Below are 27,363 nucleotides of genomic sequence, written 5' to 3' on the forward strand. Positions count from 1 at the left end.
TCTTTTGCTTTTGGTTTCATTTTTGGCTGTTCAGGGGGAAGTAGCTCGACGCAGCCGTCTCTGTTTCACAATATAGTCTTAATTTAAGAATTTATGGTATTGTCCGGTCCATCGGCATATGAAGGATTGAAATGCATTGCCATACACCGATACAAAAACGCGGATGACACAGCACGGCGGTTCAGGTTTAGTCAGTAATAGCCTGACACTACCCATTTCCTCCCTCAATGGAGTGGGTGTCCATGAGGATTACAGGATTACCCCGCTTTAACAAAAACCAAGGGTCGTATCCATCGACGACAATTACTACAAAAATCTTTCTCTCAAATATTTTTCCATAATTTGAGATTCTTAACTAATCGAAGTAGAGTATGTTCGTCAGCGGGTCACCCACATAGGAGCTGGGGTTACGCTCGTCCGGGCGAGCTCGTGACTGCATCATGCGCTCAGCTAGCTCCGGCGGACGCATGCACCTCCATGCACGTGTACATACTTAATGCGACCACAGAGCGGGGAATACAGAAGGTAGAGTTAATTCTAGTGTCAACATCTTAGCCTTTTCTAACTATGTTGGCATCGGCTTCTAGTCTAACCAGATGCAGCTAAGTGATAGTGTTTTACAAGAAGCGAATACCTCTCTGACCTCCTTAACCCAGTTTACCTGGGCAACACGATACGTTTCATTTAGAATTTCTAGTTTCCCGTAACGACTGTCAATTATGTGTAAATAACAGCCGGGACCCACATTTTAACATACCTTCGGAGGAACTCGGTATGACATAGATGATTACCCATTAACAGACCGACCGCATCAAGTTCCGCGTTTAGTTGCTTTCGATCAAACTTAAAATGATTCTTTGTGGCAAGGTAAAAATTCTCGTACAAAGGTACAGTGGTAATTCTGTACCTGTATATTCTATGGTATTTCTCATATGAATCACGTAACATATTTGCGTCCTCGACCCCGATATACAGATAATTTCAATACTAGATAAAATTGACACTGCCTCCTAGTGGCACGGCGCCGTGCGCTGCACTCGTCATAACCCTTGTTTATTATTTATGAGGATTTATTAAATCTACACAAGTATTGTGCAAAACATGTATTTATTTATTGAAACTTAGATATTATGTACGTGTGAGAGACTATGTGGAGTCTTGTAAGACGCCTCCGTGTAACGGAATGGACAAACTTCAAGAGAGTAAGGAAGTTCTCAGAATAAAATGGTATACAGCATTGATATCAGTGAATCAAAATTAGTACGAAGGATCAAATATTAAGATATTGGTGACCCATACATGTACCAACCGTTGCATAACCACGAAGCTTAAACATATCCACCACTCAAACAATAATTACTTCTAAATTACACAATACAGTCTCTACATTTAACAAGTAATTACAAAATACTCTCTAGTCCAGACACGAGGCGGTCGTGATGAGCATATCAGTAATCACAACTCCCTCGCTAATCATCAGAACATTTGTGATTGTACTATTGTGAAATTCAGTGCAACGCTACGTATGATTGCACCTTCCAATCGCATAACATAGGTTTAACGTTACAATTTGTTACAATTATTGTGCAATGCGGTGTCATTGCGGTGCAACGCGCCATCGCCGGGGAAACAACTGATATTGTTTGTTTTTATGATTAACAGATTATGTAGTCAATAAACAAGGTTTTATTATTAGCCGTTGATATCGCCGTAAGTGTTATCCTGAAAGGGTTCTGCCGTCTGCGGTCGGTGTGTAATAAATTCCAATGCATTGGTCTTACTGGGGATACGTTGCAAGGCAGTTATGGTTAACGACGTCAGTAAGAGTCTTACATTACTCACTTCCTCTTCCTCTCTCTCTGCCGTGCCAAAGAGAAAAAGTTTCGTGGGTTGTTCATAAAGAGGTAATAGAAAACTCCGGTCTTATTTTTACCCTAAAGACCGGGCGCCTTAAGACCCTTAAAGGTGTTTTCACATATGCGATTTTCACCGTCAAATGTTATACCTATCTAGAAATCGATATCTTAAAATGCCACTAAGCTAAGTGTTATTGCATACGCATGTTTATAAAGTTGAAAATCGCTTGAATAATGAATGCTCAAATCGAATGACTGCAATAACGGTGCCAACTACTGGACACAGGTGGAATCTCCACCTTGACACCTTTTACTTATATATGCAGTATATTAATTATTAAAAGGGTTTATTTTAAATTAAATATCATAATTTTAAGTATAACGATTTGAAAGACAAGTGCCCTTACCTTAAATTCACGTATATGGATAAAAATGAGCATTTAATGCACACTTAATTTACACATTTATGATTTAAATTGGATTTTAAATATTTTTCGGCGTAGTCTGGTGATGTTATTAAAAATACCGTTCCTGTGCATGGACAAAACAACTTTCACTAAGAATACTGACCACGAATTATAATTTAATTATTAAGAACTTAACTAAGAAGCTTCAAAATGCTATGACCAGGATACTATTCAAAGTCTCTACGTTTATAATTCTTAGACGTTTATATTTTAATAACTTACGTTTACGTTTGCATACATAATGATGACACTATGGGCGTTAAAATAGGTTAATATTTGGAAAACTTTCCAGTTTACCAAATACAAACCAGTGTTTTGGTGCATCAATGGGAATGTCCATTATCCAATCCAATCGGTGGCCTTCATTTGTTACTGTGAAATTATCTAACAAAACTACTATTAATAAGCAAATAAAATATTACTATTGTTGCGACCTTCGAGCTGTGGTCATATAGGCAGCGAGTTGTAATTAATGAGGTTCCTTTTGCAGTAAGATTTTTTAAATGTTCAGCTTATACTAGTTTATTTAGCTAGTTTTGTGTTGTTTCTTGATAGTATTTTACACGTCCATACTTGGACAGTTTGGTCACCATGAATCTCTTTCTCTCCTTAGACGTTCATTAGAAAGTCCATGAGGATTTTCCGGGGAAAAAAATGATCTTATTAAGCATTTAGTTACCTCACTATCGTTTAATCATATCTATCGATAAAGAAGATATCAGCGTTTTTTGTAGATATTGTTCTACGTAAATGAAAAGATTAAAAAGTTTCGGGGTGAAGGAATTCATTCAAATGGTACAAATTGATATCTCTCGTTTTTACTAAAGAAAGCAGTTTTTTTTTCGGAAGAGCAAATAAAAGCTTTTCTCCTTGGCTAAATAAACAAGTAATTATTAGCTTTTTCCCCATTTACCCGCTGTCAGTAGGCCCTATCCTTACACTGCCGTAATCAGGATCGTGCACCAAGTATTATTAATAACTCGTTGTAATAATATGCGCCTGGCGATGGCGTCTGATTACTCGTGACTGGGAACACATGACCTGTACTACTAATTACGTAGAACATCATGCTAGATAACCTACCTACTGCTTTAGAGGATTTTAATCCTTTTGAGCTTAGGTCTGCAATAGATGCAGATGTTAATCGATAGTGTGTCTGGAATTTGTGGTTTAAACTCATTAATTGACAATAATCGAAACACAAAAACGGCTTATCGGATTTTGTTGTAACCATTGTTCCATAACTTCAGATTTAGATTTTGAAATAACGCCATTCTGAAAAAACTAGATGTATGGGCTGATTGGTGGTAAAAGTAGCAGTATTTTTATACCAGTGCCAATAATACTGTCAATATTTGTAATAACGAAAACACTGTTTTATTTTCCAATTATCCAAACTATTTTTCCGACATTTCATGTCTCTTCTTAACCCGAGTTATCAAAGTAAAGCAAATAATTCTAAACTATGGACTAACATTGACTAACGACAAATCAATATTAAACCACAGTATATAATTTGACAAGTATAGTGACGAATGCGGCCATATAAACGGTTGTGACCACACCACAATGGGTGCATCGTTCTATGCGACGTGAATCACGCATTATGTCATCTGTGCTGCCAGTGGGTGGCGCGTTTAATAATCTGTGGTGCGTTCGGTATTTGAAATGTAAGGAGGTTTCAATCTATCCAGTTTATAAATGTTTAATAGAAAGGAATGTTTAAACTATTATTTTATTGATAATCTTAATTAAACTATTTGTAAACATTAGTTGTTGTGTATGTATTTGAATTCGATTTCGAGGAAATATCCAGTTATTTAACCTTTTTTTTAAACGTAAGAATTGTCTAAGTGACCCAACTGTCCCGAAATATCATTTATTTTTAATTTTTAAAGAATTATTCCACCTAATTTGTCTTCTTTCAGAACTAAACACTATTATACAAATAACACAAATTTTCTACGATATTTTCGTTAATTTAAAAACCTTAAACAAATTCAGTGAACCTGTTCTTGTAATCGCCACAAAAAGTACCATTCATGGAAACCTGAAAGGTTATTTAATTGTAAATGATTTTGATAAACGATGACGTAATCTGTATTTATTAGCAACCATTGAACTTATAGAAAGGCTTTGAAAATGGCTATAAATTGTAGGTAAGTTGTCATTATATTATTGAAAACCTCTTTAGACCTTAAGCTTTCAATTACGTCATGGGTGAACGTTGTCATCTTAATTTACTATGAATATTATAAAACATTTAATATCTACGTCATACTGAAGATATGTGGTTGTGGTAGCTTACGGTTGGAATTAACGGATTTGTATGCATAAAGTTGTAGGAATGAAGCTGTTCAACTTGTGTAACTTTTTTAATTTTCCCTTATTTGATCATTTAATTGTTATAGTTCTAAATACGATTCCACAGACCATCATTGTGACTGGGAGATTTCAGTTAAGATTTGTAAAGCGTTGCATCTAGGTTTACTGAGTGTGCTTGTGTGGAGATTAAAGCTTGTTCTTTATCTATACTAGAGGCCTCTTCTTGGCAGTAGGTAGTAGGCAGTAGTATTAACTATCGATATTGGGATATTTTAATAAAAAGTCTGTAGGTGTAAATTGCATATGACGTAATCTACGGTTAAGGAGGACAGAAATCAAGAAATATATAAAGTTCTGGTAGAAAAGGGGGAGGCTTCTGTCCAGCAGTGAGATCTCAAACAGGCTCTATAAAAGGCACAAATGTTGATCAATAAAATAACCTATTTGACGAGTGGCGGGTTTGAAATAGTAATGTATTACTTCACTATCACTATTAACAACAATGTACATCACTCCTAAATGGGCTACTTTTTGTTAACAGAAGGATTTAAAAGGATTATACAGCTGAAGGACTTTTAAACTTAACTAATATAATTCCAAACTTTTCAATTGTTATATGTATAATATTATAATTGCATGAATGAACAGCCTCAAAGGATATTTCCGCGATGTAACACAGTAATAAATACGGCCAGTTTATCCAAGCACTTAATTTACCGCGTAATATTATAATAGCGAATGAACTGCAATTCGCACGACCCATGACCAAATGTGGACGAATTAATGGATGAGGCATTTTGATATATGCACAGTTCGTGACGCAGTATATGCGGTGTTGCCAGAGAAAATATTGTTTGTTTTAATGCTGTTTGATTTAGGTATGTGGCTAAGACTATTGCATATGTGCTAACAACCTCTAAAAATATTCGAGGTGTTGTATTGTAAAAGATTTTCCTTATTTTTTTTGAAATATTAAGACGCGATATATGAAAAAAGTAACTAAAACTAGCCTAGACTAACAATTACCAGGTCTGACAAATAAAAAGTAACAATACCGACAAATTAAAAAACGACGCACGATCTTAAAACGTAGACAGGCAGTTGTGTATACCGAGTAATTACTACTGGCAACATTACAACATGAATATAACACAACAGACTGACAACTCACAAGTTTATTGATCTTTGCGAAAAAAGTGCGCGCCAAAACTGCGGAGTAACAAGTAGAGCTGTCACATCAAATTTATTTGAATGTTCGTGGATCCGTGTGCGAATATTGTGCGAAATTGGGCTCGTGGGCTGACTAACTGGGTTGGAATGTTGCGCCGAACACTGCGCTAGCGCATTGAACTGCACCTATATTTAGGGCTTGGGCTTCATTTTTGAGGGCTTTTGTCTGTTGTGTGACAGGTGCTTTGTTAAGTGATCGCTTTTCCTTTGACGTTGTTTAAAGGAGAATAGGGTTGTCTATAGTCGGGATCGCCTAACTTTTGTTATAATTTAATTGTCTGTAAAAAGTGTAGGTAATTAGTTACCGCTACAATGCTGACTTTCCTTATTTTTTTTTTAATTTGCCATCATTATTTTGTATAATAAGGTATTAAATATAGAACATCATTTGAGATGCAACCTATTACCACAATCCTTCGACTCGAATAAGGTGGATCCCGCACAGGACTTGGAACATTAATTCTTTAAACAAAGTTCGTATCAAATAAAATTCTAAACACTTAGTTGCAGTTCTTAAATACATATTAAAACGCAATCAATTCTATTTTTTATATGTATTTGAAGTTTATATATGCAAAGCTGGCAACCCTGCCGATGTTATGTTTATCGCATACAAATAGAATAATTAAGATGTAAGAAAAAATGTTACAACACTCGCGCGGCTGGAGGTACGTGTGCCAAAAAACTGCGGGGTCATTTGACTTTATGAACATTAATTTCTTTGAAAACTTTTCATTATAATGCTGGTAACACGATAAGGTGAGAAGTTATGTATTTTGTTCTGAGGTTACATGGATAAAGTCCGAGTTATGTCTGTTCTGATGAGTTGACATTACAAAAGCCCTAGCCTATTTATATAAATAAATTTTACAAAAACAATTGAGATTTCGGAAAACAAAAGTGAAGCAAAAAAGTGGTAATGGAAATGTTTACTCAGCCATTCAAGTAAGAACAAAAGAATCGCATAAAATATCTTTCCTTCTAAGTATCGTGTACTTTAATAAACATTTTTTTTAGAATCTTACAACAATATGCAATATAGAAATATTTTTCATATTTCAAACGTGCTTTTTCCACATATTCAATAAAATTTCAGTATAAAAATAAATCTGAAAATATGCTCAGGGTACATGAGGACCCCTGCAACGTTTCTAGTGTTAACATTAACGAGACCATTCAACCCGCGTGCACTATCGCGACCGATGCCTCCGTTCAAGGTTACTCGACTCGTTTCCAAAATTTACATCGAATAAAACTCATCACACAATCGAATAGCGATTCAATCGATTTTAGGTTGATATTTACTGTCAAAATCAACTAAGCCCTCTCAGTTTCTTGGATTTTACGGTTTCGTGCCCAGAGTGTAAAGACGGAAGCCGTTTTGTTTGTCCACCCGTACGTTAGTCACTAGGCTTTATCTCATGAACCGTGGTATCTCGACAGCTCATACTTTTTCACGTCAAGTGCGAAAACTTAATTAATATTCGATACCTGAACTTATATTAAAAGGTAAGTCTAAGTTATACCGTATAACTCTATCGCTCTTCCAAAAAACGAATCGAAATCAGTCCGTACCATTCCATACCGTTAATAAAATCTTTTTTGTAACTTACCTACATTAGCAGGTACCAATAGGTGACAAAAGTGACGTAGAAAGTTATGCAAAATACTTACGCGAAATATAGTCGTTTCATTTATACCAGAATTACGTGAGTAGTGAACGGAACATGGGGTGCAGAACATCTGTCACTCGATTGCTGCGTTATTACGTATTTTCGACTGCCAACTGACATTACTGACACTGCGATTCCAGGAAAGTATTGCGTATTATTAATTTACTTCGAAGTAATGTGTATATTATTAATGTAGTTTTTGTGTAAAAGTACTTAATACATGGTGTATGCATCATAACTAGTAATCGTTTGATGATTTTATGACACTGCGATTTATCTAATACTAGCTGGTGCCCGCGTGCCCGCGCGCTATAAATGAGATAATTAATTAAAATGAAACTACTTTTATGGATTTTATCGCGGTTTAATTTTAGATTTTAGTTAGTAAAAATTAAACCACGATAAAATCCGTAAAAGTAGTTTCATTTTAACGTCTAACATTCGCGTAAACTTAAGAAACCACTAAGTTAAGTAATCCCACGGGATAAATAAAATCGGGATAAAAACTTTTCTATGTGAGGATCCTGGGTACTTTCGCGTTTATAATATTAGTAGGGAGTAGGATTAGACAATTTTGAATTGCGAATTCGAACACTTTGTTTCTTTTGTTTTCCCTATGACCTTTTTTATTCGTAAAATATGAAATAAAATTTATAAACTCCATAAGTTTACTAATCCGTGTCGTATCGCTTTAAATCGTCTGCGTCTCAAAACTGAGTGAAAACTTGCGCCTGTTTCCAGCTGCGAACAGGACTAGTCCATTATTCAGTTTTGTTTGAAGAAGCTTATTGCGGCGTTTCAAGTGGGATTCTACTGGTGAGCTGATCATTACGATAGTTCGATTATTGAAGATAGTTATAGTTATTATAACTCGAAATGCGTTCTTACGAAAAGAAAGATAAGGCATAATGTGTGTATGTATGGATAGCTTGTTGTATAAATCCAAATTTATATTTTAAATTATAAAAATTCTTCCTTGGTGTTTTGATTACATGTGATCAGAGGTTTTACGTCCTGTGTATTTCCTCTCTGAGCTCACTGCTGGCACTATATGACGCTCTGTCATCTCTAATAGTCTGTCAACTAGAGATGATATAGGTTGATATTTACTTGAGATCTGTCACAATCTCTTTCAAATCAGTAAAATATATTTTACGAATACCGACTCAATCAATGAAATCGCGTCGAAACTTCTAAGAATATTTTTATAAAGAGAGATATACTAAGTGTTACAAAAAATTACGTTTGAACTAAATATTGTGACGTATTCTAAAACCCCCTGCGCACTCAAGACAGAAATTCGGTCAATAGAATGTAAATTTTATTACTCCTGTTAAACAAATATTATTTAATAGGACAACTTAAAATACCTGTTCCAAATATAACGTAGAAAGACTTGTTTGTCTTAGTGACATACAAACATAACTAAAAACATGTTCGTGTAATTAACAAAATCAATATAGTCTAAGAATTCGGATACATATTTTAAAGACAACAAATGAAATTGTTATTATCTGTAAACTGGCTATTAATGTCGCGGTAAATTTGTCGTCGTGTGAATGGGGCGCCTTAATAATGATGTTATAGTGTTTTGGAAAATGGTATTAAAAAAAGAAAAAGGTGTGGCACGGTTTTTTAATTTTATTTACAGATTTGTGTTTTTTTATGCTTTGGCTGTTATTTACTGACTAAATTACTAGTTTAGACTTTATATTAATTAAATAATTAAAAGAGGAACTCGTGCCTAAGGTCTAACTGCACAAATCGATAGACCACAGGTCAAGCTGGGTTACCAGGGTGACCATCTAGTCGTTACCGTCACGGGTTCTTCCGTGCTTTGGAAAAATAGTAAATTGGCGGTTCCGGCTGTATCTATACAGCTTTGACAGACTTTATGAATCGTTAGAAGAAAGAAAGACAACCAGTTTTTAAAAGGGGTTTCGTGTTGCCCTGGTACCTGGGTTGAGGAGAACATATGAGCAGTCTTCTTGTAAAACACTGGTTCATAGCTGCCGACCGAAAACGACCAAAACATAGCTAGGAAAAGGGTAGTATTATGATAATTATAAATAAAGTGTAGCACGTCTCAACAATCTTCAATAACAGTTACCCAACGCAACTAAAGTCACATAAATAATGCATTCACTCTATAAACACGGGGTATTAAGTAAAATAAACTCATTCAAAACATTTTTAAAGTTGAAGAAACCTAAAAAGAAACACAGTTCACGAAACAGCTACATAAAAATAACAAAAACTATTTAATAGTACGTTAAGCAAGTAATTCTAGGCGTTTGAATACCAGATCGTATCAAAACACGTCTAGATATTAATACACTAATATTAAACACAATTGCTTACTTCCAAAAAATATCTAATCTACTTAATACCTGCCAATTAAGTTTTAAGTCATAAACCATTTAACGCGAAACGTCTAGAAAAATAAAGTAATGCTCTCTAACATAATATTAAAAAACAACGGTGAACCGGGAGTCTGACTCGCGGCACTGAGGGTTCCGTACAAGAAAATCAAATTATCACAGGAAAAGGGACTCTTTTATAGTCGAACTTTTTTATAGCCGAAACGGAATTATCAGCTTCACGGTTCACGACATACAGCTTGGTGACAGACGGACGGACAGACAGCGTAGCCTTAGTAATAAGTTTCTGTGTTTACCCCTTTGGGTATGCAACCCTAAAAACAAGTATGTATGCTAGTATACCAATATTATACTTGCAAAAACGATCGAACTGTTTGTTTGTTACGCTTTAGAGCCTAAACTACAGATCCGATTTTGATGAACACAATATGATACGATATAAGCTTAAATCCAAGAAAGGTTCTCAGTTTTCGAAATAAGATAAAGCAGGACATGTAATGTTGCACTTCATATAATAGTTTTAAATGATATTCAATAATTATGACGTTAAGAATTTCCGCAAATTGGTAATGTACAGGCCGTAGCACGTTATTGAATTAGAGTGTACTTATTAAAAGGAAAAATAATTTTACACAACGAACAGGCATGAATAGTGCACCCAGTTATATTATAAACTAGCTGTCCCGGCGAACTATGTACCGCCTAACAGTCCATGATAATAGTGTAGACAAAAATTGTTTTTAGCAACATTTCCCTATTTTGTCACCGTTTAAATCTTCCCTAGACTTTCTCGAATATTTCAAGACTAAAATAAGGAAAATCGCTTCAACCGCTTTAGAGTTTTAGCGAGACTAATGAACAGCAAATCAATTTTATATTTAAAAAGAAAGAAGATAGGGTTCCATATTTAGGACGGGAAAGATTTTGAGTATTAAAAGCAGCCTTAACAGGTAAGAATGAAAGTTCAGAATTACTCTCACACATGTATGAACGTAAGTGCATACAAACCGGCCGTCAAACAGTCGGCATACAAGTCATACAACACGCCGACCGAGGTTTTTATCAGCACAAGAACATTTCCTCGGTTACGCCTTATAAACCGTCTTAAATATTGAAATAAATTCAAAGCAAATGGGCGCTTTTAAAGTTCAATCGCTACGTAGCGTCTGACCTTGGTCGGTGCCCAGAATTTTTGGGATTAATTTGAATTAACTAGCTAAGTTACTCCATAATGTTATTATATTACGTGTGTCTGTGTGTTTGTGTCTGCTGCTAGGCTAGAAATAGTTAATTTATTCACTAACGTTTTAATTCACGGCTCTCGGTGTATGAATGAAAGATTAGGTAATTGTTTCGTTATTTTATGAAGATTGTATTTTGTTTTTGTTTCGCCGATTATCTCGGTTTAGGCTTTTTAGAGCATTGTTTGGGCACGCATAAAATGTTCTCAGCCTATTATGTTAGGTGGGAATGTTTAGCACATTCAATTTGATAAAAGTGTGAACATGTTTCTGTGACTAGTGTCGAATTTTGAATCTGGCTGGATTCGATATTCGAAACAATAGTTACCTTAATTTTATGATAGAATTAACACGCCAAAGATTATTACAAATGTAATTCGACCAATCATACTGTAGTCACAATAAAGGATTAACAAGGTTTAGATTTTCTAGATGTCTAGCCTTCGTATTTTCCTATACCCGTAGGCTGTACTAACTTAATTGTGTGACCAAGATTTATAAGGGTCAGTTTGGTCCCTAGAGTCGTTTGATCTAGGGTCTATCCCTATATCAACTACAAATTGTGAACTAAGCAAACATTATAAAGATATCTATCCGACTATAGTCTGAAAATCTAGGTATTGTCCAAAATTTAATTATTATTGTATATTTTTTTTTGTTTACACGTAAAATGCGCATCAAATCATATAATCTTTAGCAAGTTATTAATATAATAATAATCTTGATATTTTTATCTGACGAATTGCGCCGAAAGTGATTTGCACGTTTGTTTTGAAAACAACGGGATTTTATTATGCAGATAAGGAGCCTGTGAGACGCATATTATACAATGAAACTATCAGTCACGTGACCTATTTGACGTTGATAATACTTTTTTGTAAGAATAATGTCACGTGTTTTCAGGCAGATATGCATGAATTATTATTTGGATTTATTTAGGTAAAAAAGATCAAATTGCAGTGACGTAAAATATATCAGACTGTTAAATATTCGCTCTTGAAATTATTGTCAATGGCAAGCAAGATATTTACCACAAACCATGAATGAATTTAAAAGTGTAAGTTTCCCGCGCTACTTAAAGCCCGAAAGAACATCAAAAGACAAGTTTATTGGTGAAAAAATAATAAAAGCGTATTTTATTTGAGTAAATATATGAAAGTTACAACTTCAGGCTCGTCTCGTGCTTACTAAATACGCGAAAGAGATCGATGTTGACACTAATATTGATGGCTTCCGCGCGCCGTTTGGAAACTAAATGATTTTGAACGTTCCAATTTTAAATTGCTGTCAATGTTTCGAATTTTAATCCTCAGGCAAAGGAACTTGGATGAATGTGAATGATTTGTACGAAAATAGCATTAATATGAAAAAAATAAATCTGAAGAAAAGCCGTACTTTTACCTTGACGCAATTTGAACGAAATATTTGAAAGAAAACTGACGTAATACTTTATTTATATAAAGGAGGCGCCAATCACAATTTACATTAACTTATTCGCGACAGTTGGATGTACAAATATCAACATTTCCTGTTATAAAAAAACTAAAAAAATCATATAGCAACTGAATCCTTATCGTGTACAAACATCAGGTTACTGACTTAGGACAGGTAACGTCTTCAATTCTTCGTACAGGAAGGGCTTAGGTACACACGACAAAAAAAAATGATTACACATATAAATGTATAATGTATGAACGTATAGTCAAATTTTCCACGATGTTCGCGAACCGGCCTTGGGAGCGGTCATAAACTAGTATAACTTCGTAGTTTTGAATCGGTGTATTAAAATTCAGTAGGAAACCAGCTGCCTCGGTGACTGCCCTTGACTTAGTACGACGCGACGGTACGCGCTAATTGTCGACGCGTAGGGTTGCCACTTTTGGAATCTTCATGACTTTGGTCACGAATGGTTTTTTTTCCTTCTTCAAACTCTTTTTCAACTTCATGCTCTACTTTTGAGTAAAGGCGTTTATAGTTACAATTTTGATTTGTTTTTTATTTTTATCAATAAAAGTTACTAGTTGGAGGGGCTATTAATTTAATTAATTCGAACCGAAATGGTAAACTACAAAGCCAATTGAAGTAGCTTTGTTTAATTAACTAACAATTAAATGCTACAAAATTATAAAAGGTAATTTGCAGCATATTATTGTGTGAGGTATTTTGAAAATCTGATTGCGTTCGTAACTCCTGCTGACTCTACTAAAGCTATGTATTCAATATAACCATTAAATACTGTTTATTGTCATAATGGGCCACTAATAGGTAATGTACATGGCTTTGTTTTGGGGATATTATCAAAATTAGATTACTGGTATAATTATGCGTGTATAGTCATTTAATTGCCCCTCATTTTCGAAATATGACAGCTATTTCCATATTTGTTTTATAATTAAAATACATACATACTTATATTCATAGAAAATAATACAAAAAGAATCATAAGAAATATTTTAAAATTGATATGTGTACTTAATATATTTTACGTAACCGTAACATGTCTTTCTGTAAAACATAAATAATAATTTACATCAATTTACGTCTATTAAAATAGGTTTTGAATAACGAAACCTTTTTAATCATGAATTATTAATTTATATACTAAAATAGGTACAAATGACAATTAATAATAAATGTTCAACTATTACTTGAAGTTTACAACCCTAAGTTTTAGGGTTGTCATATAATTATAAAGGCTAACTGCATGCGGCGCAAGGGACTAAAACATAACTGAACTATAATTAATTATTATATTAAGGACATGTTTTAGAATAACTTATATGAGTTGTATTTTTAATTTGAGCCTTAAAAATGAAAGCTTTCGTTTTAGTTAGAATTAATAATTACTAAAGCTAATTAATTTGTGTCTAGGTTTGAAATTACCTTGTGTGATTATATTTCTTTTTTAGGTCGTTGGATTTTATTTAGATTTTCTTGATATCTTTGACTACTTTAACCAAATTACTTTTAGTTATTTTTTTTATTGTAGTCTGGAAATGGCTGGGCGAAGAGGGTAAAAATAAACTAAACCTCAATACTTGGACTTAATATCAGATCTTTAAGCTTAGTTCGTTTTATGATTTGAAAACACTTTTTATAGTGCCTAAATTGTAATGTTGACTAATATAACTATATAATTTATTAATAGTCATATCATAGTTAACCTGATAATCAATTTAAAAAAAACTGCCAACCCTAATACCCCTACATCTCTGACAGCCGGACGTTTCTCAATTTTTTTTTATATAATCACGACTTTTTTAAATTCCGTGCAAGAGTAAAAGTGTTTTTGCATTGTGCCACAGAGGCTTTACTCGTAATAAACAGCAGAACAGATGTTATGCGGTGTTGACACGATACTTATGTATTACTGCGAAACTCATTTAGCAACTTGCGGTTGGGGTCGGTAAAATGCATATTTATTTGTTTTTTATTTGAATTCATTTTGTTGAAGTAGGTTGGGAACGTGTTGTCAATATTTTGTTTTTATTTTAATGAGTTTTCTAAGTTAATTGCGGATACGTATAAAAACTATATCTTTCGAAGAATACCATAGCAATGGTAAAAAGTTAAAAAATAACATATTAGCATTTTAAAGCATAAGTGTAACACAAATTAAATTTAATTTAAAAAAACTATACTTAAAGCTTACACGAGCTTATTATTATTGAATCAAGTTCCGCTTCCTGTCTCTATGATAATATAAGGATGAGCGCACATTCAAGTTGAATCTAGTTATTCAAACTTCAAAACTTTTGTTTCATAACTGCAAATACAAGTCGTGAATGAAATTTAAGAGATAGTGACAGAAGTATTATGGATTAAGAAATAAATCAATTTGGATTATTGGTAACGGTTACAGTAGGTAGTACTGAAACCTTGGCGGTAGTCTGAGAAAGCGTTGCCGCTTACCTCCAGGCTAAAAGGAAGAGGCAAGAATTCTGGTGGTTTGAGCCGTTAAGAGTCTAGGACACGACCCCTTCGCCTTCCCCAGGGTAAAAGAATTCCATGAGAATTTCCACCGGATCAAAACAAAGTTAGGTCTGAAACCAGTGGTACCTTACTATCTAGTAGGTATTAAGAGGTTCATTATAAAATTCTATCTCCCGTTAAAAAACATACAGTTAGGCAGACAGGTTATTAAAAGACTCGTAAACGTGCGCCATATCTAAGTTACCCGTCATTGTGCCACTAGCTGTCAAGTTGTAAAGCAGTACCCAGAATTAATTATAAGTTTGATAACATATTAAGTAGAAACTTATTCGAAATAACGATGGCTATTGTTTACTGATAATGGGTTTCCTTTATTAAACAATTATTTCTACACGTGTAATACTGGTGTTTGTTTATTTGTTGCAGAAGTTCTATCAAAAAGGTACTCAGAGACTTCCATTCAAACTAGAGTAGAGACAACTAGACAGAGAATACAACAAGAGTAGTAACGAGACTTGTGGAAGCAAGACTCCGCTCTGAAACTGTAGATACAGTCTTAAAAAGGTGATAAAAATATTATAAATAACTTATTATCAATTTTAGTCGCTGGGGAGTGATTTTTCACAAGGCCAATTCCGGAGCAAGTTGTCGGGTTTCTAGCCCCAACAGATTCAGATGCACATATAACTTATATGGAACCTATCTTAATAAAATAATAGCTTTAAAAGCCGTTGATTTTAACATGTTCCTATTGTTATAATTATTTCTATTAGACTAGACAGAGTGAGATGGAAGAGGGATAAAGATGCTTATAAGTTCCACCCTGCCGTAGAGCAGAAACGTAAAGAAATTAAATAAAAAGTATTTCTTTAGGTAACTATGCTCAACTAAAATTAAATGATAATACAAAAGGTCTTGTGGTTCAAAATCATATAATGACATCAACATTTGACAGAAATTTAAATAACTTGTCATGTACGTATTTAATTTATTTTTAGACATATTTACATATCGTGTATTCGTCATTGCTAGCCCTTTGCCCTATGACACATTTAGGCCTCTGAATCAAACGTTACCTATTGAATTAATGCCTATTAGATACAAAAGCAGAAATTAACTAGTAGAGTATTTACTATTTACTAATAATAATTAACGATATACAAATTTCAATATTTTTATGAGAATAATTTAATAATTCCTCATAATTTTGTATTGTTATTAATTATAAAATTTAACGAAATAATATCAAAATAAGACGGCAATGTACACAACCCTTTGGGCAAAGGAACATTCAACGAGTACGAATCGAATAAAAACTTTTTAGTTCTATTATTAGACTTAACTTGAGAAAAAAGTAACGTTTGTATGTTGCCAGTTAAACCACATCCGGCATGTAACAATCAATGTACTTACGCCTTAACAGTGATAAGGCTTAGCACACACTATCGACACGACATCGACTCTTGTCTAGTTCGAGCCATTGGAATATAAGCTTTATCTCATAAGACTTACGATTTATTGTTTTGTTGCATAAAATACGTAGAGCATTTCTTCGCTTTTTGTAGATAAATTGGAAATTGAACCTTATTGTTGTGGAATAGGATACAAAGTCCTCGCTTGGGGCAAAGTGTTGCACAGCCTTAAAATATTCTGTCACGCCATATTTTTAAACATTTATAGATACATTAATAGATTCCGCAAATCTAATTGTGCATTTAAAATCGATCATTCGCGTGTCTAGAGTTTGCGTAATCGACGAAAAAAACTTTGATATGCCGATGAGTTGGCAAAAGTAATCGAGAGATTCAAATCGATTCATTCATACTCGTTTGATAATCGGAAATTATGTCCGATGCCTAATATGGTTGTCTGCAATTTGACGTGGGTTATAATTTAGTTTGAAAATGAATAGAATATTCTCAATAAAATATGTTTATATTTTATTGAGATGAATGAAATTTATTCCTAAAACTTTGTACATAACAATCCAGTCAATAAAAAAACGTACCATGAAAGTTGTTCAGGACTTTCTTTACCCCATGGGCGTTATGCCTCATAGCTGGGATAATTATATTATCAGTCCACAGATGCTGCACACGCATTAAAATGGAGCTTGATATTTTTATTGTCAATTTCTATTACAATACAGGCTTGAATATGCAAACTCACCAAGAACAAAAAAATAATAACATAAATAGCCAAGAAGGATTTCACAATGAGGCCCTATTAAAAACATTCTTACAAAGAAAATACCAAAGCTCCGACCTTACTTTTCTACAGACAATACAAATACTAGCATACCGCATCTACTATTATGGCGTAATAATGCACTAATTATTATTTAATAAGTAACTACACCACTAGTCACAAATGAATGTAAAAACTCAGAAACGTGTTTCGTAAATACACATTTACGCTAGGCGTTTAGACGCATTTTTGAAATAATTATCGCTTTGTATTCTGTGTACCATGTTAAAATTTAATTGTTGTTGAGATAATTATTAAATAAAAAATGTGTCAACTTATACTTCTCACGGCAAAAAATAGAAAGTCAATAAATAACATATCCGATTGCCTAGGTCAGGCAATAAAAAAAAAACAGAATTCTAAATTTAAATTCACGAGTGGTCGCTCAAATACAGCAATATGTATATTTCGAAACTCTTGTTTTCTCTTTTTAAAAGGTACACTAAACACGTTTCGCGAGCGAAATTGCAACCTTATAATAATAACAAAACAAAACTCGATGGCGACAACAATGAGCTACATAAAAACAAACCTCACGTATGTATGCTCATTTCAAAACGATCTACATTTTAGTTTTTATAAGCCAGTACTTTTTATCCTGTCTTGATGCCATTAAATGGCTATCATTGATGCGAGCTACGGACGAGTGTTTTTGTGCCTTTGCCTGTAAAAAAGTTTAGAAAAACTTATAGACAGCCATAGACAGTGACGTTTGGTTCGCGCCAAAACTTTGGCGTTGGCATTACGATTGAAAGAGGTTCAATGCTCGATATACCTTATGTTGTGGAGTGTCTCTAAGTATTGTAAATAAAATCTAAATATTGTATATAAGTAAACATTATGATGCCCTGAAAACCGGGAACATATTGAAGAGGAAGTGTCTATTTAGCCTGTTGCTCACTGAATGGTTTAAATATAAATTTTATTCTGTTGGGTTTAATTGTAAAGGTTAATCTCACATTCTCACCTGTACTGCTAAATAACTTTTGTCATAAACCGTGTAAATATTTATTTTACAAAAAAATATTTTGTAATTATCTAAGTTTATATCGCACAGATTACAAAACACATAGACAAGGAATATAAAACTTAACAGGTATCAATAAAAACTAATTATTACACGAGCGTGGTTTTGAACGCTATCAAATAAATTAACTTTATACATCCGACAGTTTGTTCTTTGTTGCCCATAAATCTTTTTACGCACTTACGTTTACTTTGTACGTCATAACTTGGAGCATAGACTATAATGTTTATTTGTTTGGCCATAAACTTTTTGGGTATCTAATAATACATCTATTTTTATTGCAAATAAATCGTTAATATGGCAACACCTTGGTTTAATTGGATGCAATTATTGCACTTAGTTGTGGTTTATTTGTATACAGTTCGTTATTCATTATCATAAAGATTTTCGATTCGACATCGTAGCATAAAATAAATTGTACTGCTTTAATTTTTAAGTACCAATTCAAACAAGGTTACAAATGCACCTAGTTTTAGTTGCTTGAAACTTACATTGCATTGATCAGCATATTATTTTAATATTAACATTTTACATATCATTAAAAAAAAACTGCTTTGTTATTAACTTTTATTCCTTTTTATTAACCTTTTTTAATATCACTGGCTGTTTAGTATATTCTAGTAAAGCACAAAAGAAAAAACAACGAATCATTTAAGTTTCCCCCGCGTAAATATAACGAGTCATTGATGTGCGCGCCAAAATTACTTAATCAGTATTAAGGCGATTTTTTTCACGCGTGCTTACTTGCGATCGCTTTTTGTCATTTTCTAAGGTCTATGAACTTTATTAACTGGTCGGGACTCGTAGATTCGTGGGAGCTTGCTAGACTTGAGAGAACAGGGTCTGATTTGGGCGGTCCTCACAAGTTAAAGAGATGAGTGCAAAGGCTACGCGTACTTTAAAAAAGATTAAGCCTTTTTTGTGCAGTTTTTGTTAATAGTTATCGTAGTTAACATTTTAGATAGGTCTAACGATTTGATTTGAGAAATGCGTTGGCATATTTGTAATAGTATTTTTTGTTTTAATTTTTTACTAGGTGTTGAGTGATTTCTTTTTGGATGGACGTCTAACATTAACACCGGTAATCTTTGAAACTAACTTGAAAGATAGTTGGCATAATCAGGCGCAAATTACCAAGTCATTGCGACATTTCTCTAAATTGATCATTATGAAAAACAGAACAGTAAAAAATAATAAACACAAAAATCTACAAAAGTAGGTACCTACGTAAACCGCGGAACATTATGAGAAGTAATAAAATTTTCTTTATTTTTTTCAACACTATAAGTACCTTCACTCGTTCATTGCACCTCTCGTTTTGCACCTGTGGCTGTTGCACCCAGCGGGGTCACAGTCCGGCCCTGTACAGCCTACATGACATCAGTATCTAGTGTCTGTCGGCACTTTGATACCGACCTATCGAAAATGTTGACGGTCTCAGGCGCGTTGAATGGAACGAATGAACGAATTAATTAATTTATTTGGTAGCGTTAACTAAGGATTAGTTACTTGGTTATCTGTGTAATGGTATGTCGGAGTATGTATCATTGAGATATTGGATTGAAGTTTGGTGTTAATGTAACCTAAAGCTAAACCAATATGAAAAGGCTGATTCGATTTTGATTCGAATAAACAACGTATGTTATCCAAATTATATCGAAAGATAAATTATGCTAAGAAAAATAGCAGCGAGAAAATCGCGGGTGAAACCGCGACGCACATCTTATACCAAATAAACGAAGTAACGGATTCATTATTGAAGTTGTCTTGCTGGACCGAGGCTTGTGAACAACATAAAACCTTATTATCATAACAAACTTAATATAGCTGTCCGAGTGTGTACCGTTGCAAACGTAATTCACTCGTAAACATACCTGAATGCTATATCGATTGTTAACGACTGTATAAAGATTTCCAAGTAATGCCAATACATTGTCCGAAGACTCGCAGTGCTTGCGGAAAAGGAATTAAAACCATCCGTTTAATTACATCAAACAGATATTACCATCATTTACAGTAAACTCAGGCGGGAACAAAGAAATAAATTAACCAATTCAACTAACAGCCAACCGCTCGGAGTATTCCAAGAATGCGACCGTGTTCCGGTGCAAAAAACAACAACATATTAAAAAGGTTAAAATACTGATGTCAAATGACCTACCATAATACGTACTGGCTTATTATACTTGCCAAGTCGGGTTAAAGATGGGGAAACAAAGAAAAAAAGGCGGGAAAACAGCAGGTGCGCTAACCACATATACAGGACGATTTAAAAATTGAAAGTCCTTTGACAATTTTAATTGGCTTTAATTTATTGATTGGACGCAATTAGTATTTTATTTAGCCGTTCAATTATAACCTATGAATAATTGTTAAAATATACTGACACCGTTGCTGGCTTAATAGGTTGAAATTAAACCTTGATTCGTTCGCTAGTGTAAAAAAGTAATGACTTGTTTAAATATAGAAGTCTGTTAATTGGCGGTCTTTACAATTAAAAACAAGTCCACGTGTACGTGTTTAATCGGATTTGTGGCCGAATAAGGATCTGGCGGCGATGATTAATTTGTCGATCGATTCAGAAAATATTTGTATACATACTTTTGAAAGGACTCTCCGTCAATGGCGCTGAGTTATTAAAGTTACTTTTTAATTAGGTTACTTTAATTTATATTGTAAAACTTATATTATTTTCCCAGCAATATTTATCCAGTTTGCCGGGTTTGGTTAACAGTTAAACCTTGTAATTAACTTTAATTCGATTAAATTGTTAAGTATCCTAAATGCAAGAATAATGAATTCATTGATATTGACATTGATAGATTTTTATATAAAATACGCCCAAAAAAGACAACAACTATAAACGACTCTATTTAAGGTTCATACTGTTGCAGATATATTCGAGTAAAAACAAATAATGGTGACATCATGTTTTACAAAAACAAGCTTAAAAAAATTAAAGTCAAAATACAGTTTTTCATAAATATTCCGCTACAATAGTTACAGTTATCCCATCAGCCTGTATACGTGTAGAGGGTGCGCGGACGCAACAGGTGACCGAGTGCCGAGTGCGCCACACGCCGCTCGCGTGCCGACAGCCAGCCGAACGGGGCCGAACATCGCCGAACGTTGCCGATTTCACCCGAACACACCTTTCTTTATGAAACGTCGATTATTAAACAGATGGGAATAGGAATATCTTCTATATATACATTATACTCATAGCTTTTCATGTAAGGCTTTTGTCAGTATTTGGTTGTTTTAAAAGAATTGTTGCGAAAGTCAAGTTTCTTTATTTAAAAGTAGCTGAAGTTAGTGTAGGAATGTACTGGAAGGTGTATATTGATGTGTCTATTGCGTCGGCCTAATTAAAAAATGCGAAAGATAACTGTCAACGTCAATCATTTTTATTTATGGTGAAAGATTACGACTAGCATAAAGAACGCAGTCTTATTTACGATCAAAATTCTAACACATACCATAATTTGCAGCCCGACAAAGCTTATACACCTAATTTAATCTACAGTAAACCCATGTTTACTCACATAGTCCAATAAAATACAAAATTAATTAAACCATAAAAACTTATTGTTACCACATGAAATAAAAACTTTTTTCTTTTCATACCATATATTATCATCACATTTGATAAATAGGTCTATTATCACAGCGTTTCCCTAAAAATACGCATTAAAGTGATTTACACAATCAATTAGAGCCGAATCATAAAACCGAATGTTTCCGAAGATGCACGAAGGCTCGGGCGCAGGTGACTCGTGCGCAACACCTGCTGTACTCCGATAGAGAAAAAACTCAAAATCCTCATTCATTAGGTTAATTAAGGAAGCTATAAGATGTAATGTGCTTCAGATTAGATGTGGAATGGGATGAAATATAATTAAGTTATTTCTAAGAAAAAATAGTCTCTTTGTTTCGGTCAAGAGTTAAATAGAAACTTTTTGGAGAAAATGGATAATTTAGAAAATAGATAGAATATGTAATAGCATTTATTTTACGGATGAAGGACAAGGAAAATAATGTTTGAGAAATAATGTTTCATCATAGCTCTGATCTAACCACAGAGAGGTGGAAATGGAGTTTATAATAAAGCCTTATCAGATCTGATCTGGAAAAATAATTAAAACCCTTTTTTCTGTCCTTATTGGATTAGTTTTAATAAACATTTCAAGACAAGCATTTTCTAGGAAATATTGCAAAAAAATATGAAAATACTTTTTGCCATAAATATTTCGGTACTTAGCTGTTCAGTGTTACGCTTAGAGTATTTGTAATTCGAAGAAGTCGCAGGAAGAATATCGCAAGATAAGTATATATTTTGTCAATTTTTGTTACCAGAGACCAACTCACATAAACAAATTAGTAAAACTAAGATTGAGAAGCTTTTAATTATTAATATAATCAAATTTGCTTAATGACGTGTAATAAATTGCCTTTTTAGGTCAGGTTTTATTTGTTTCTGTGAATTTATTGTGTAAATATATAACCAATTTTGTTTTTGAGTGAAGTCGAAAAACAAATTTGGCAATACATGATATTCTGAGAATTAGAAACCATTTCCTTATAAACTTTTTTTATCGCCATAGGTTTTATGGCTAGTATTTCCTGTGTGATAAGAAATTCTGTAGATTTTGTGGAATTATAAGGAAAATATTGCGAAATATAAGCTTGAGTAAAACTTCAAACAACCAATTTTTTTTCTAAAAAAGATTTCAATAACTAAAGAGAATTTACATTGAGTTCATTCTAAATTCAAAGTACGTCCTCTGAAAAAATAAAAGCAGACTATTGTTTTAAAGCAATTAATTTCCAGCCATACTTATGAATGTTTTAATGATAACACATTTCCTTTTAACACAATGACCATTTCGCACATTGTGCGGATAGAAAAACTGAACACGTTTCTATTGCATTTGTATGCAAAATAGTACCAAATAAAAAATACTCTACTGCACTGAAAACCAGCCTTTATAGCTTTGTAATAAAGTTCATGTTAGATGTAAAGGTAATGCTGTTTAAGTTTATAACAAAGTACATAATTACAATTATTGCCGGTCCTAACATGTGCTTAGCATAATTGGAAATAGACAAGATTAAATAGCCCCAAGGTGTAAAAGGAAGGAATTTGGTATTTATGCATAATCTAACATGAGGAATTATGAACAGGTGTGTTATTTTCTGGTTCATTAGGCCTTTAAGGAAAGGGTATTTTAATCTGAAAGTTAAGCGAACTTTTCCTCGGCTTGATTTTGGGTGGGTGAAATCGAACATCTCTTCTCTCTTTCTTAGTCTTTATTATGGTCATGGATTTGCTAGTTTAAGCTGATCTATCTATTACAGCTCAAAAAAGGTTCTATCTAAAGTATCTAACAAGTAGCTACCACAAAGAAAATCATCTGTGTACATTTTAGGGGTGCAAAAGGAAGCACACTACTCAGGGATCTGTTTTTACCTTTTGGGTAGCTAACCCTAAAAAGTTAAGGACGTACGTTACCCCATAGAGAAGGGTTTAAATTAGCTTGATCGGATTATTGTTCTACATGTCCTGTATCAAACAAAAACTTGTTGTACCTACACCTACAAAATAGACATCACAAAACTACCCAGATGTGAACCATCAATAATCTCAAAAACATTGCAATAAGGTGCAAAACAAATTGAAAAGTAATTTACATATTTAAAAAAAGCTACTTAAAACTAAACACAGTCGTATTTTATTCATATTTTAAGCACCTGTTACGTTTGCCGAGTATAAATTATAACAACAACAGCTGCTTGCTAGTAAAAAGTATGGCGATCCTATAGGAATGTCATCGAGGAGGCATACGATGCTTGGCTATTGGTTATAGAATAATTATTACGTATATTATAGTAATGTATAATCGTATTAAAAGTGTTGTACGGAACTGGAACAGAAACTGTTGAAGTTCGATTATTTAATGAGTCAACACGACAAAACGCAAACCTTAAACTTGTAATGTAATTCGAATGTATGAAAGTCCATTGCTTTGGTTTAAAATTCAAAACACATCGACTCTCAACCCTAAATACTATTTACTTTAGTACAATTAGTACAGCCACAAACGTCAAACTTGACGTTAACATCTTAAAAATGGCGGCTCGTAAGCGCGGCAAAAGGTGCAACACCCGTGCTTCCTTAGAGCTTAATTAAAATAATGCGAATTAGTTAAGATATGCTAGCACGGCGCCAACATCGCGTGATAGGGTACCTATGGCAAAAAAAAACATTCTTAATTAAGCCAGCTGGATAATCTTGTTATAAAAATATTTCTACGTTAAAATATTTTAGTTATCAAAGAAAAATTATAATTAGTCTGCCAGTATCATGGGCAAAGGTAATGTCGTTCGGCCAATTACGAAGATTATGTTTAATGGCAACAAATATGTTATGCTTTAATAAATTGGTGAAGAAAAAGGACGAGCTTCGGGGTATGTCGCTTTAAATTAATGTTGGGAAATAAGTAGGAAAGGTAGTAAAACATTTATAAAATAATAGTGCCTTGGGCTATTTTATGACAGATAGCCACTGTCCTGTAACAAATCCATTTGGCTTTTTGATAAAATGAAATCCACCGTTCAATTAGTTTATAGGAAGACCAACATAGCCAAACTTTACATACATCTTTTAATGACGTAAAACTGAACCCTTTAGTTGAGATTGAAATATCATTTAAGTATTAAACGGTAGACAAAATTCCCAAACCAATTATCTTTATCTAAAATCTAAATCTACCACATACCAACATTATAATTCAACATTCCTTGTCCCACTAAAATACTTCACAAAGCATCCTATACGTAAATGTCATTATCCTTAGAATTTTAACCTGCCGATGCTTAACCGAGCCTGCACAAACCCAATTAACCCTAAACAAGAGTGCAACAAAGTAACGTTATTAATCGTTCGCCGGTGGAGGTCGCGGCGGACGCAGGGTTGAAAAAAACGTAAACACAGTTTCACCTGCGCGCCGAGATTGGCAGGTGCTGCGTGCGCGCATCTGTCTCAGCTACGTAGTGGGATAGAGAAGGTCCAATGTTTAAAATATTGTTGGATGACAAAAATAATTAGAAAATGAGACATAATTATAGAATTTAGCCAACCAATTTAGTTACTAACATTCGTGTTGCGATTCAAAGGTGATTTCGAATCAAAATGAGGCAAAGTTTTTAATGATTATTGGTTTAGAGTTGGTCGTCTGCGCATGTTACTGCCAAGTGCCAAGGGGACGCTTCGAACGGGGCAACCAACCCTTGCACATGCCGCATTAAAATATCGATATGTTGCCTATAAATAACATGTTTACGAGTACTATACAATATAGGAATACTTCTCGTGTGGTTTTTTCTAATTATTGCATTTAAATAATCACACATGTGGGATGCAGCCATTACTAGTAGTTAGGCTCAGGTGCCGCGCATGCGCCGTAGCAGCTTGTCGCGTTTTTACCGCGCAGGAATAAATCGCGTAACTGTGTAAATGTCTGCGCGCGCGCAATCAAGCATTCCTGGTCCCGGCGATGTCTCGGGATCATTGTAACTATATCTAATGCTTGGTTTTGTAAGCGCGTGATGATTGAGAGTGTTGCTTGAGGTTACAATGTAACTGTTATCGTTTTTGTTAGCAATAATGAGCAATGAGCTTGTACTGTCAACAGATTTTTCGTTAAGTAAGATTGCAGGGTCGAATTTAATTGTACTCTGAACGGCTATGTGCCGTACAGGTTTATGTACAAATTTCAGACACAGTTTTCAGAATTTTAGACATATTTCAGAGAAATCGAAGTCTTGATCTACTTGAAGCGGTTGTTTAAATATGATTGGATTTCGCCAAAACACAAATGTAGGAATGTTTTTGACGGAAATCTAAAATATCCACATTAATAACAATAATATGCCAGCCACAACTTTCGCACAACGCAATCTTATCACATTAAGCAAAGCATGTATTATGAGCACCACAAAACTGAAATACCATACCTAAACATTCCTCCTTGGCGGGAAAAGAACCAACGACCTCCAGTATAACATTCAGGGCCTCTAACCACTGGACCAACAGGCCAGTCACTAACGAACACTCCGTTAACCTTTGTAAAGGATCTAATTAAAATATACCGATCAGAGCAGCCTAGTTATTCCTTGTATTATTTTAATTCAGATTCCTCTCAGAAATGCCTCTGATAGTGCCCAGCATACAGCTGTTGAACATAATTACTTTGAATATTGGTAGCCGATAGTATCCATATGGGCTTCTTAATTTACCGCTAATTGCTCATTATGAACTTTGAGATCGGAACGCCTATGTTTTAGATGCACCTGCTTGTATTTACACTGGTTTTTTGCCCTTATTTTCATATTTAAATCGGCTTTCGTATGCCTATGACATTTTGTGGGGTTATCGCGATGCGTCCAGTTTTACTGCGTGCCAGATGTTATAGAATATATTCAATGTTTTTTTTTATGGAAGCGGTATGGATTCCAAAAATGAGTGACTTATTAGTTTACTAACCATTGTATAGTAAGAAGAAGTGGGTATACGCCAGACAGAGTATTTTCTGCAGGAAATTTAATAAGAGTACGAAGTGTCTCTCCTAAAAAAATAATATATAAGTAAATAAAAATAACAGAAAAAAAAACTAGAAATATCAAGAGTGCGTTTGATTTGTTCACCATCTTTCTAGGTAATGGATACTTCTATGTATTAATATAAGCTTACCTGTTCACACTTGAGCCAGAATATGATTGTCGCCCCTGGTCTCCGCAGCTGACCCTCGCTCAGCTTCTGCTCTGCCAGGATCTCGCTGTGACGTCGACCTGTTTTCAGCAATACTTCTATGGACCTGTGGAAGACAAGTTGAATTTCAACAATGCAAATTAAAGTAATTTCAACTTTATAGTGTTTTTTTTAAGTTCAGTAGGTATTTACGTTTGGAAAGATTTTTTCTAA

At 34.0% G+C, this 27,363-nt stretch overlaps 1 protein-coding gene across 1 annotated transcript in view; it reads right to left on the bottom strand.

The window, feature by feature from the left end:
* LOC113497756 (tRNA dimethylallyltransferase) overlaps nucleotides 1-27,363 on the bottom strand; it is a 205,803-nt gene that overhangs the window by 10,459 nt on the left and 167,981 nt on the right. The window contains exon 4 of the mRNA XM_026877461.1: nucleotides 27,133-27,256. Within this exon, the coding sequence (XP_026733262.1) occupies nucleotides 27,133-27,256 (124 nt within the window). The remainder of the gene's footprint in view (nucleotides 1-27,132; nucleotides 27,257-27,363) is intronic.

Source organism: Trichoplusia ni, chromosome 1 (assembly GCF_003590095.1).
Source record: "Trichoplusia ni isolate ovarian cell line Hi5 chromosome 1, tn1, whole genome shotgun sequence".
NCBI lineage: Eukaryota > Metazoa > Arthropoda > Insecta > Lepidoptera > Noctuidae > Trichoplusia > Trichoplusia ni.